The following is a 14,183-nucleotide window of genomic DNA, read 5'->3' as shown; positions in this document are numbered from 1 at the left end:
CTGCTCCAGTTTGCAATCACTCAAACCACCTTGCCATATTTTGGTATTTCCAAAACAAACAAGTTTGTCCAATTAAACATTGAGAGCAGCCTGCCAAGAATGACTTGAGGATACTTGTGGTGGAAATGCTGGACATTAACTGTCAATGTGCACTCGCAGCCCAGAAAGGCAATCAGATCCTGCATCAAAAGTAGCATGGCCAGCAGGTTGGGGGAGGGGATTCCCCCCTGCTACTCTGCCCTTGTGAGACCCTACAGTGCTGTGTCCAGCTCTGGGGTCCTCAATACAGGGAAGACATGGACTTGTTACAGCCGGTCCAGAGGACTGCCACAAAGATGATCAGAAGGCTCTCTCCTAGGAGACAGAGAAGGCTCTGGGAGCACTTGCTTGCAGCTTTCCAGTACTTAAAGAGGGCTTACAAGAAAGATGGGGACAGAGTTTTTAGTAGGCTTGTAGCAGCAGGACTAGGAGAAAGTAGGTTCAGACTAGGTACAAGAATGTTTTTATGATGAGGGTGGTGAAACTCTGGAACAGGTTGCTCTAGGAGATGGCAGATGCCTCATCCCAGGAAACATTCAAGGTCAGGTGTGATGGGGCTCTGAGCACCCTGACTGAGTTGAGGATGTCCCTTGCTCATTGTGGGGGGTTTGGAACCAAATGCAAGGTGTTCTATGGTTCTACTGAACAGTAATGCAACTTGGCATCAGACAGACCAGGGGACAAAACTGGTAGGATCTCCAGAAGGAACTGAGGGAACACCCTCTAGGAGAAAAGTTGCACAAATCTTCCATCTTGCATACTATAATTGATATGTATGCATTTATCTTTGCCTTGCAACACACTGTCCAGAGCACAGGTATTGCTGCAGGCACTTGCCTCCATAATTTCTTTCCTGGGTTCCTGCTCACCACTGTTGCTGCTATCACCTGCTCTTTCCTGTTACATCCTTAAACCACTCTCCATTTTGCAGCAGCTTCTGGTAGGGTCTGGCATATTACCTTTTTTGAATGATGAGCTCTGCCAGTAATGGAAAATCCAAATATCAACTGGATATTACATTAAAATCTTGCTTGAAACTCTGGCTTAATCATGTCAGGATCAGTCTGCTTTCTTGTACTGATGTCAGCATGCAGTGTAAGACCTAGCCCTTTTCTCTCTAAATTACTCTTTGCTGAATGGATGCTATTAAAAAAGACTGCATGTATGTCAGGCTCCTTTCTGTCTGCTGTAATCCCTTAACCATTCTGAGCCAAGAGAAAATGTGCAAGGTTGATAGACAATCCATAGCAATCAAACAACATCCCTCTTCTTTTCCTGAGGGAATGATAAAATAAACAAATCGCTCCAGCATAGTTCAGAAATTTTCTCTTGAGCTGAGAATTTGGATTGAAAAATATTCTTTAATAAACAGTTGATATGATGGACTAATTTTTGCCATCTCTACCCTGGCTATAATTGAATTTTGCTGTGCATCATCCTCTGATGAGAAAGCCTTTTTAAAAATGAAGTGTCAACTTCACAAAAACAGCCTGTGGCTCAAAACCATTATGATCTTGCAGGCTCTGAATATTCTAGGAAAATACATGTTTCTCCACCTCTGGTCATTGATAAGTGTCTGCTGTTGAGCACTGCAGGAGACAGGGTATTGAGCTAGTAGGTGGATCTTTGGTCTGAGCCAATACAGCAGTTCTTGCTACCTTTCCCCACAGCAATTAAATGAACCTGTGTAAAAGGTTTCTAAATGTATTTATAAATTTTCTGATTGCTGTCATTGATGCAGTGTGTACCAAAAGTCTCTTGTCTTCAGTGAAGATATAAAATTCTGGCCATGAACAAGAGGATATTTGAAATAAAATTCCAATGTATGGCATGGAAATCATTATTAGCAGTGCCAGAGTAGTGAGAAAACTCTCAGTCACACTTCTGATCAGTTTTTGCAGCTTTTATGCACACAAGGAAATTTACTTTATATGAATCAAAGCAGATTTCCAATGCTGTGAATTAGAGAATTACATTCATGCTGGTGTGATTCCTGCAGGTGGAGTGGGTGTCCAATTTACAGTATTTTCAGTGTGGAGTGAGAAAATTTGCCCATGGGTTGTGCAAATCCACAAAGAATCCACGCTGGAATGAAAGCAGAGCATTTGGTTATGATATTTTGGAGAACATAAGCCTTATACATAAGGATAGAAATGGCAAAAGTGGAGTCTAGGACATATTATCTAAACTGAGAGTTTATGGCTCGTTTTTGTAGGCAATATGACCATTAGAGAGAAAGATGGTTTGGTACTGAGTTTACTTAATGCTGGCTTCATATTGCTGCAATATTGACTTTGGTAAATCTTAGAATATATCATTACAGTACAGATCAGAACCAACTGTTGTGTTGTCATTTGTGGTGATACAGTTATGAGAAAGTTGTGCACAATAATGTTATTCATTCACAGGGTGAGTGAAGATTAATGAAGAGTTTACAAAGTTCAAAATTTTAGATATAATATAAAAAATAATATTACACAGATTATGCAAGTCTCAATGTATCAAATATCAAGTATCTCCATATCTAAGGAAGAAAGAAATAATGTCATGACAGTCATTATAGAGAGACAGCTTTCATGGCATATTATAATATAATTTTTTTCCTGTGCTGCTCTTTGTTGTAACATGTTGGAAGATTCAATAAGAACAAAAGAAATTGCTTCAATAAGGATTACTTTATGGGTTTAGTAGCATACTGAACATGTGTAGGTTTTTTTGGAAGCCCTTTCTTAATGTATTGTAAAATGTAAAAGCAATCTGTTCCTTATTAGCATATACATGCATTGTTACCAGTTGGGTAGGTTAATTTCCAATCCCATTAAAAGAATGATGGCTTTTTATTTGTGCTGCAGAACAATATGGATTATCTTCATGCTATTTTTTCTCTTGCTACCCCAGCTCAACTGAGACTCAAGCAGTTTTATTTATTCTATTCAATTCACTTTAGGAGCAAAATAATAAGATTTGAAATTACTTTAAACTGGATACTTCTGTGCTGTCATATGGAGAAAGTCAGGTGTGCAGCTGGAAAAGTAGAGATAATCTGATAATGTCCCCAGTGGAGTCAAGTTTTTCCCTGTTTAGATGCTTTCCCCTGTTTATTCCCATCTGTAAGGTATAAAGACCCTGTGGACACATTCAGTGAAGCACAAAGCAGGGAGGCAGTTATTCCCTGTGATGTCAAAGCCACCTGCAGCAACTATTCCAGTTCCATTTGCATTACACAAATGAGCCAAGCCTGTATTTTAGAGACCAATACTTGCTGACAGTCCCCAGTGCTTGTGCATATTTTCCCAGGCGCGTCTAGGGTCTCCCTGTTATCCAAAGGGACATCAGACAGGGGTTGCTGACAGCAAGGAATCTGGTTTCCCTGTGTGGAGGGCAGCATACACGGGCTGTGCTCCAGTCTGAGACACACCACACCCAGTAGGGAGTAAAGGCGCAGTGCACCCAAGCCTGAAAAATTGGTAGTATCCCCAAATCCTCTCAGTGTATCTCTGAGAACTGAAAGCAAGTGGAAAAGGAAGCAACCAACCCACCAATTCAGCCTGGAATTGGGTGATGGTGAAGATCTTTTTTTCCCTGATGGTAGATAATTAATTTGATTGTTATTGCAATTGTTGAGAATTGATGAATGTCAATTAAACATTTGATGGGAAGGATTTATCAGGGATAAGATTTCTGGTCAAATCCAGAAAGGCAGCCCTTTTCTGTCACACTGACTTGCCAGCATCTCAGTGGCAGACTCATGGGTCACTCATGATTCAGTGAGGTCCTTAACCTGTTGCTTATCCCAGTCCTAGCTCTAATACTACACCTTAACCTGTTGTTAATTTCCCTATTTGTTTTTATTTCATAGAAAAAAAAAGACCTCTGTTTTAGCCTGATGGCAGAATGAAAACACATTCCAAAATCTTGAAATATATCAGGAATTAATTCTTATATTGCAGGGGCTTTGGACAGGGGCCGGGGCACCAGGGATCACTGCCTACTTGATGGTAGGAAGCAGTAAAATATAGAATCCAGGTAGTTCATGTTGGTCCTACAAGTTTTCAAGATGTTCATGGTAGATTATAGAACAAAACAGTAGTAATATTATTAAACTAGATGTAATTGTAAATTATAACCTTTTCCCTATGTTTACATTATAATCACAGTTTAGCTTGAATCCATCATCTTTTACCATTAAAATTTTAAAATTTATTTTAGAGGAAGTGTGAAATAGATGCACACAAAACTTTGGCAATACTATACATAGATCATAATTGATTTTCTAATTGCACAATTTACAGACAACACTTTAAGGACATCACTTAGCTGAAAAACACCACTTGCAATCATTGCAATCACTTTTTTTTTTTTTTTTTTTTTTTTTTTTTAAAGGCAAGAAAGCAAAATGGAGAAAGGAAAAATTCAGAAACAACAAGACAAACTCAGACTGATTCATCCTGGATGATCACTATCTATTTCTCTTTCTTTTCCTGGGAATTCATCTGAACACTAACTCTCACAGTGATTGACTGATGTAGTGAAACCCGATAACATTGCACAGCAGCCCTCCTCCACTGTTTTGCTGATGAAAAAGCCAGGCAGCTACAAGTGACTGTGGGCTTGTCAAAGATTTTTAAAGACACGAAGATGACTATCTTTTAGGTGGTTCTTTCATTTCACACGGAGAAACAGGTTCAGTAGCAAGGAAATTCTATATGTTCTCCTCACCACAGGGCAGGTCTCTCAGACTTCATAATTGAATACTCTTTTGTTCTTAAGGATTTTCTTCACTTTCTCAAAGCAGTAAAATCCAGTAAGATGGCAAGGCCCAGACTGCTAGACCATGCTGAGGTTTTTGTTCAGACAGAGGAGGAAACTTGCAGTGCTTTCCTGAGCTGGTTATGGCCTAATTTAATCCTTAAATAGGAACTTCTGGAGGTTTAAGAAAGAAGAGTTTCAGCTGTATGAGGGCTTAGGGCCCAATTTGAGTACCCACTATATGGATGAAAACAATGAAAGAGCAAAATTTGACCTTTTAAAATTAATATTCGCATGATTTGCAGGTGTTGCTGATCACTAAAACTTCTGCATAGTCTTCTGTTCTAGCACTAAAAATAGACCATGCATTATTTAATGGGATTAGTATTTAATCAGCTCATTAATACCATATTTAATTTCCCCTTTTATTTGCAGGAGCGGCAAGAACCAGCGTGCACAGAGGCTGTCCCCGGCAGAGGTGGAGGCCATGAGAGACGTCCTGGCACACAACCTGTACCAAGTGCGACAAAGGGTGCGTGAGCCGCCGCTGCCGCGCTCTGTTTGCGGACCCGCAGCCCTTGTTTGCCCTCCCCGTACCGCGGCCCCGGGGCACCTGCCGGGCGCTGGGAGCCCGCGGCCAACCGGGGAGGGCAAGGAGGGAAGAGCCCCGGGCTTGGGCACTGATCAGATTTTTAACCAGCTTTTCACCCTGACGGCGGTGCAAAAAGCCAGGAAAATCTGTGGCTGAGCTGCAGAGGTCAGGCTTCCCTCGCCGCATGGCTGTCTGGATGGGAAGCCGCCTTTCGAGGCTGCCCGGGCTCCCGGGAGCGCAGCCCGGCTGGGAGGCGGCGGCTGGCAGGGCTCCGGCAGCAGCGGCGAAACTCCGCTGCGGGGGCGGCCGCAAACACCGCGCAGCCCTGAGTGGGAGCGGCATTTACCCGCACCGCAGGAGGAAAAAAAACAGAAGGAAAAAAAATTCCTCGTCCTCCGAGCTTCATTTTTACACATTTAGGTGGCTTTTTTTCCCTGTAAAAGTGGTGTGATAATACCTCAGCGTGGATTTGTTTCGCAGAAATTTGTAGCGACCCTGATGCAGCCCAGGGTATGGTATCTGCTTAATCCAGTCTCGGGTACTGAATAGTTGAGAGCTCGCCCACAGCAATGAGTGGGAGAGGATACATTACAGTAACCTTGAAATTATGTCGATAAACAAGGCTAACTCATGTAACACACGTGTACTAGAAAATGCTAGGGCCTGCTCATTTGAATGTGGCATTATTAATATGTTATTCATTCCTAACGTTGTTTGATTTGCCATGGCTAATTATCCTTATGATATCAATTTCTTATCTTAGCAGCGACAATTTGCATATATAGTTATCTCTTAGCTTACTGAAATGAACTCTCTCTCTTCAAAATCAATTACAGTAATGCCTATTTATGCTAGTCATTTCCTATGTAGTATTGAGAATGGTGTGCTTTTGGAAATGAAAGATTGGATGAAAAATAATGCCACTTCTAATACTCCTTTTCAGCTCTGAAAAGCTGTTGCTCGCCAGACCAGTTTTACAAGGACCCTTGCGAATGAAACTGAAATCAGATTCTACTTTTTAAGAGGGATTATAAACTTCAGTGAATTTTTCTCTTTAAGGCAGATAATTATTTCCTTCATTTCACTAGCTGTATGTAATAAACTAAAAAGCTTGCCTTAAATGATGCTTAGTTTTAGAGTAATATTAATTTGTAGTTTGTCCAAGTATGGAAAGGAAACTCAGTTGTGCATCTCATTCTGGAGATTCATTCTTGGTTCCTGAGTGCATCTGAAGCTTGCTCCAGGCTCAGTACTATTAGTACCAAAGCTCAGAGCTGAGTTAACCAGTTATCTCTTTCTTGGGACCTATCTGTAGCTCCCAACTACAGTTGATGAGATGAGAGAAGAGATGACAAAGACAAGACAAGCCCAGAGGTGATAACAGCTTTCTTAGGTAGGTATATTTTAGATACCCGCACTTTGAGCAGGCAAGAGTCTATCAAAAATGGCATCAAAACACAGCCCTTGAGGTCTGAGACTTACAGCTGTGTTCATGCTTCCTCCCATCTTCTTCTGCATGAATGAGATTTGTGCATGGCTGCATTTTGCCATGTGATACCAAAGAGATCTGTGTTGGGTCAGTGACCGAGCTGAGGCAGATGTCCCCTTGGCCCTGTGATTGATCAGACTGATTGACATTGCAAATGCACTGAAAATGAGCTGGCTGCATTTTCTGTTTCAGGCACCAGCATACAACAGGCACAATCTTCCTACTGACACAAGTGAGAAACAAGCACAAGAAATCCTCATCCGTCGGGAACACAGCCTGAGGCAAAGTTGCAGGAAGGGAAACAGCTTGCCTTGGGGTAGACCGGTACCTGTTATCCATCTACTGTTTATTTTAATTTTAGAAATGCCTCTGCTTCTTTGTAAATATGGAAAGACACAAGTTTTAATGTGATCTTCGCTGTAATTAAAATTGATATTTTCCCGGTGTGCTCGTGCAGCACTTAGAAAGAAAGAGCTTCACTTAGCATGTGAGCAGCAAAGTTTTCGTGTCCAGTCTCCATATATTGGTCAGAAATCGGCTACTCTGGCTGTATGTAGTAAAATAATGTAACTTGCATTGATTTTGCATGTACAAAGTACAGTGTAATCAAAAAAGGCCTGATGCAAAGCCTCTGGCACATTGATGATTTGGGTTCTCAATCAGTAAGAGATTTGTCTGACCAAAGGTAAGCATTGAACAGCACAGACATTTATAGCTGAGATAATCATGGTTAAGGAAGAGAAATAAGTTCTTGTTGGATAGATTAGTTGTATTCAAATTTTTCACCTGAAATAAGAAAGGTGAGTCTTAGAAGAACATGTTTTTTTCTGGTGACGGTAAAAAACCCTTTGGCTGTTATATCAGATAGGCATTCTCGCTGGAGCTGACGTTGAGTTCAACCATCCAAACCAAGCATTGATCTTATTCATACCTCTCAAAATTTGTCCGTAAAGGTGCAGCATATTGCCATACCTCTTTACTGTTTCACCATGTAAGTGCCAAGGCACTGGACACATTTCTGTCTCCTACACAGGTTAACACCACGGAAGTACGCTACCTCTCTTTGCCTCAGGGTCCACGCCAGCCCACTAGAAGAAAAACCAGGCATGTTACTTTTACAGGTAATGGAAGTGCTTTACTCTGTATCCTACTCTAGTAGCAAAAGAAACTTGGCCGGTTGTTTGGTGGATTTAACAGTACTACATGGTACTACTTCCCATGGAAGTCAACAGCCTCTTTAAATGAGCTACACCCTTCTCTCCTTTCTGTTTTATCTATGTTGTTTATATGATCATTACTACAGCAGTTTCTGTTTTGTTGCAGCACCTCCTGCTTTTCTCTTTTTCCCCTCTTGAACAAATATTCGTGTGATCCCTGCAGTTCCACCTGACCAATTAGCCATTCCCCGCAGCCCCACAGACAGAGCTGTATGCAAAATTATTATAACTTGCTGAACCTGTAGCCCAGTTCAGGTGAGCTCCATGTCCCCAGGTCCTGCAGGTACCAAGACTGAGCAGGTATTCCCAACAGGCAGCCCCACACCAAAATTCAGTGCATGTGTACACACAGCCAGACACAGAGAGCAGCACAGACATGGCACAGGGCTCACACAAATGCAAACAGCATCAATGGCCTCATCCTTGTCCCCTTTCTGGCTCATGAGGCTGATAGACTGTTAGTGAAAAATTATAAATACGTACATGCTGTCTCAATCTTCAGTAGCTGACCTGAGATACATGCTCTGCTCAGTAGCTGGCCCTGGACATTCCATCTGCACATTGGGCAGGTAGGCTCCTGAGAACACAGCCCCATAGCAGCTGCTGGTACACAGACACAGGCACACAGAGACATGGTCTTACACTCCACTTCATGTATTGTAGGACCCTCCAGTACCTGGCCTTGGGCAGCCAGTCTTTCCTGGAGCAACTTCCTGGATCCCCTGGTCTCCTCTTGCCTCACACACAGGGACACACACATGCAGACCTGTCTCTTTGGTATCCAGTCCACATTATGGCCTTACTAGTAGCCAACCACAGATCCCATGGTCTCTTCAATCTTCAGTCACTGCTCTGCACCTCCTGCTCCCTCCAGTAGTCAACCTGAAGACCTTCTGCCCTCCTCAGTCTTTGTTCCAGACTCATGGTTGCTCCAATAGGCAGTCCCAAAGCCTTTTATCCCACTGAATTGCTGGTTTTTGTTTTTGTTTGTTTTTTTTTTCTTTTTTTTTTGTTGTTGTTTTTGTTAAGGTTGGAATTGAAGTGTTTGAGATGGTATTTTGTATTTAGACTTAAATGTTTATTATTTTTCATTTATATTATAGTCTAATAATTTGTGAGTTTTATAGCATTCTACTAACAAGTTATAAAATGGCTATTTTTTTATATAAGGTCTTTTAAGGCTTAACTATCTGTCTTTTAAGATCTTAACTATCTATTAACTATAAGAAATTATACTTAAATTATTTTTATTTTTAAGGCAATAACTAACTACTTGTGTCTTGCAATGTGGACTTTTCTTTCTAATTACAAAACGCTATCTAAACTTATGAAGAATATGAAGAAGAGCAACTAGCTACTGCCCTAAAATTTCTATTTTGCTTTATATATATATTATTAGATTCTAAAATTTTAAACTCTAGGTTTTCTACTTTGTGATATTACACACTTCTATTTAAACTACACGTGGGTAATTTTAATGTTATCAATTAATTGTGGAAGTTTCTTTATGGCTTCAAGTCAAATATAGTATTCTCTTGTGGGTCTGTGCCTTTCAGCACAGAAAGTTTAAAATTCTCAGGATCTAGGGTTCTAACACTTAATGGCTACTCTGGCTTGGTGATTGCCAGTAATTTTGCACTGACAGATGCACCCCAGTCCCTCCAGCTGCTGGCACTCAGACCTCCATACACACAAGCACACAGTATGGGGCTGCTGATAGAGGAACCCAGTCAGAAGTGTAGTCAAACAAACAAACAAGACAGACTGTGTTGATCAAGTGCAGAGCATTACAGGACATATGTACAGACTGGCCCTTTTTATCTTCTTTTTCCTGTATTTTCCTGCACTTGTTTCTCCCTGGATTTCTCAAGTCTCTTCCTTTCACTGTCTTTGGTTGCTGCCCTAAACACTCCATTCAAAGTCCTGTATGGGTGCCCACACATAATGACAGCAAAATGGAAACCCATAGGATCTGCTCAGAGAGGAAAATAAATTTTACTCAGGGGGATGTTTTTTGTCCTGTTTATCAGGACCTCTTCACAGGAGATATGTGTCTTTCTAAAAGAGTTAAAGTATTCCACACCGCAGCCTCAGACCAAAAAGCACTGCAGATACTTTCAAGGAACCAAATGCTGTTATGGGAGGTAGGCGCATTATTTTAGTGGGGAGAGAGCTAAATCCTGAAGCAGTGAATGCAAGTACTTTTTTCTCTGTTAGATAGGCCTGAATTTAAGCCCTGCCTTGTAATCTATCCAAATAAGTAAACTTTTTGGTCCAGTCTCTGGCCCCACCTTAGGGCCATTGTGTAGCGTTAACACCACTGTAAGTGTCTTCAGCAGGAAAAAGCCATCCTAAAGTCCTCTCATAAACTGTTGGGATGAGATGAATTGCACTTGGAAACTAGGAAGAGAAGTACTCAGTATGTAGGGAATTAGAGTGACAACCTCATTCATGCACACATGCATTTTCAGAGATAAATGTAATCTCCTCTGTCTATGCCTGGAAGACCTTCTGGAAAAAAATTCTTCCAGCAGGCTTGATTTAGGTCTCATATATAGCATGTGCAGAAATTTTAGGAACTAAAGGGTCATAAATGACCACAAATAGATCCTTAAGTCACCTATCAGTTCTTTCTGCCACTCATATAAGTGAATTGTCCAGAGAGGTTGTTGCCCAGACAAATTATGGACTCTCCATCCCTGAAGATGTTCATGAGCAAGTGGATGGGGCTGAGCAACCTGGTCTAGTGAAAGGTTCCATGTTCATGAAAGGGGGTGGTAGAAGTAAGGGATCTTAAAGGTCCCTTCCACACCTAACCAGTCTATGATTTTATGAATTATTTCTTTGGCAGTATATATATCACTCACACTTTGTAGCAGTGGTGCTCCCAAAGGGCTAAGTAGAAGCCCTGGAAATCTGAGAAATCCTATCCTGCTTAGGGTGTAGTATGTCCATGTGGCCTATGAGCAGCAGCGCTTTACTGTGCCAACTGTGAAATAAACATTAGCTTAATATAATTTACTAGTTATGGATCTGCAATAATTTCTTACATTTTGAAACTGTGACCATAGTCAATACATGTGCACTTTAATGGTATCAGGATTTGGACTAATTTTACTGTTCATAGACTGTAGTGTTTATATCCCAGAATCTCCTAGCTTAGATTGTTAGGAGTTGTTTCTTACATTAACTATGTTCCTACAAGTGGCTTTAGGAAAGTGAAAAGGTATATTCTATAACCTCAGCAGGATGAGAATGCCAGTTATTGGCCTCTTGCAGGCAAATTTTTACAATGTACTTGTGGCCAAGCAAGCTGGTAGGAGCAGATCTGACACACCCAAAGTAATCAAAGCACCTCTGGTTTCAGATGAAACTGTTCTCTTCCCACTTGTTAGTCACAGGTCACTGGCAAACTTCATTTTTGATGGACCAGAATTTTCTCCTTTGTCACATTTTTGTTTTGTTCTGAGGATTTAAAAATTCTTTTTAACACCTGTGAAATTTGAGGAAAATTCAAATTACATAAAGGAACACTCTTGCATTTCACTCTTGCCTTTCACCCTTGCAGTGAAGGCATTGGGCAGGTCTGCGAGACACAAAAAATTAAGTGAATGCGCTTATCTTCTGGGGTTTCAGAGCAGCAATAAAGTAAATAAAATTTTTTAAACATCAGCTTTGAGATGAAAATTAATAATTAGGGCTATTTTTAGTTCTTGATTGCTTCCTTATTCTATAGTAATTATTTAAAATGCTTCAGTTCCAGGGTATTGTATTGAATACCCTTTATCTCTCCTTTCCAATACCATGACATTTCTCTCTTCTCTTCTTTAGAAAATGAATTATTTGTCTATTTATCTTTAGATCAGCATAGAAGTGGCTCTGATGCTGTGTTGCCATTTACATCAAGATCCCAGCCCCGAATACGGCCACTGGAAGCAAAGCAGCGCCAAGAGCTGATTCCAATGGCACATGTGGACAGACGAGCTGGTCCATCCAATCCGTCAGGTCGAAGAGGAAATTCAGTCAGCCGTCATCGTTTCACCAGAGCAGACAACCTAGCTCCAATGCCAGAGGCTTGGTTCACTGTCAGAAAAGTGGAGGAGTATGAGTCAGAAGAAGAGACAGAAACAATGGCACCAGTCAGGCCATTAGTTATATGAGGAGCAGAGATCATCAGTGTTTGCATCTCTAGGGCCCCTGGTGCACTGCTTCAAAAGAAATAACAAAGCTTTTATATGAACCAAATGATGATTTTCCTCTGGGGACCAGTGTACTTGCTCTCGTATCACTTTCAAGAGTTGTATTAAGGTACTTAGTGGCTCAGAGAAGACTCAAATTCTTATGTGCTAATATCAAGCTTTCTTTCCAATAAAACACTGCAGGAAAGAGGAGAACATGATATTTGTAGGGGTTTGGACGCGGATTTAAACAGCAGTAGTTGGGTGCATGCAGTGCTATGGGTAGAAGCTGACACTGCCTTTGTTTCATACTATGGTCTGCATCCAGAAATACATAAAGACATCCTTGACATGTGAATGCACAAATTGATTACCTCAACTTGCATAGAGCTTTTGATTTCAGATCAGAATCAGCTGCATTCTGGGAAAGGGTTAAAAACAGAAAGGCATTTTTTAGGGCACGTAAATGTCACTGAAGATGCCTAAGCAAGACCTTAACTCAAAAGGATTTTCAGTGAACATTTTCAACTTGGGAACCTCTTGGTAACTCAGGTTTTGGTTCTGCAAAAGTCTGTAAAGTCATCTACAGTGGTGAGCTGTGACTCCAGCTATTTAAATCAATTTCAATATGTAGGCTCCTATCACTCACCTACAGTTTTGGATGAGTAATGGAGGGATACTTGTATGTACAAATCCAGAGGAGTTTTCAGGCAAGACTGCTGTCAGGATTTTATTTGTAAGCATGGAATGGCAAGAACACACACAATATTTTTGTGATTCAGCAAGCGGGAGGCTTCCTTGTGAGGTATCTAATGTCTCCATTCCCCACTCCCACCTTGTGTGCCCAAATCCATGTACCATTTTTCACACTACAACCGGACCAGCAATGCAGATAGGAAGCAAGAAATTAGGATTTAGGGTAGAGGGAGCCTAACCCTGCAGCCTACTGGCCAGCAGAAAAGAGAGGCCCTGTGTTTGCCTCTCAGCTTTTTGTAGTGTCTTCCTATATGTTGTACAGAGAAGATTTTCTGTAAAAGAAAGCAGAAATAACTAGAGGGATGTGCATTACAGCACTTGAACTCCCAACCTTTCTATGGAGCTCCCTTCCAAGTGGCTCTGTGTGCCCATGCTCCACTCTCAATAGTGGATCTCCCTAGCAGCAGGAAAAGCAAGAAGAATGGTCTTTAGTAATTTTAGCTAAGTCCCAGACATCTAATTTCTTTGAAGAAGTTCTTTTCTGCAGAGTGGAAGCAGCATTGCCACTCTCTTCTGTGTCTTGGCACTGTAGTTGAGCTGATTTTATTCAAAGGGATGAATCCAAAAGTCCATAAACCTGCACTTAAAGCTGCATAAAGCTGCACTTAGGTAAAATCTATGGTTAAGAAATGCACCAAATTCAGTCACATTTTTGTCAAGTTTCCTCCTGTCTCCTCCCCTCAGACCTTGCTTAGCTGCCCAACTCAAGGTCTGTAAATGCTACTCTAAGAGTCAGAGATAGCAGTGCTACTTGCATGTTTCTCTTTTTTATATTGCTGGTATTGCTTGTATGTCCTGGTCCATAAAAGAATTTATTTCTGTAAGCTACAATTTCACATTCTTACAAATAGTTTCTGATTCAGGACAGGTAGAATCTAAACTAACAAACTTGAAAAGCACCGCCAGAGGAAGAAAAACCTACAAGTCCTTTTCCCCATTTTCTCATGTTTGGAGCTTTTATGCTTAGCAGGTTATAATGAATCATCTGTATTGAAATTGTACAAAGCTTTATGAAACAAGTTCTGTTTGTATTTCCTTATTGTGCCAGAGAAATTATATTACTTCCTTTTATGAAAACAGTGGTACATTATTAAAACAGGGTGGGATTTTTCTTCTGTACCGATACTGAATTAGCAATGAAATACAGTTCTGTACCTGAAAAT

General features: G+C 40.9%; 1 protein-coding gene across 1 annotated transcript in view; it reads left to right on the top strand.

The window, feature by feature from the left end:
* Window positions 1-12,487, top strand: part of SLC9A4 (solute carrier family 9 member A4) — a 31,767-nt gene extending 19,280 nt beyond the window's left edge. Inside the window, exons 9-12 of the mRNA XM_053971306.1 lie at window positions 5,224-5,320; window positions 7,062-7,193; window positions 7,903-7,990; window positions 11,948-12,487. Of these exons, the coding sequence (XP_053827281.1) occupies window positions 5,224-5,320; window positions 7,062-7,193; window positions 7,903-7,990; window positions 11,948-12,246 (616 nt within the window). The 3' untranslated portion in view covers window positions 12,247-12,487. The remainder of the gene's footprint in view (window positions 1-5,223; window positions 5,321-7,061; window positions 7,194-7,902; window positions 7,991-11,947) is intronic.
* The last annotated feature ends 1,696 nt before the right edge of the window (window positions 12,488-14,183 follow it).

This window comes from Vidua macroura, chromosome 2 (genome assembly GCF_024509145.1).
Source record: "Vidua macroura isolate BioBank_ID:100142 chromosome 2, ASM2450914v1, whole genome shotgun sequence".
Lineage (NCBI taxonomy): Eukaryota > Metazoa > Chordata > Aves > Passeriformes > Viduidae > Vidua > Vidua macroura.
The sequence above is the reverse complement of the archived record's forward strand: the minus strand, read 5'-3'. Positions and strand labels throughout refer to the sequence as shown.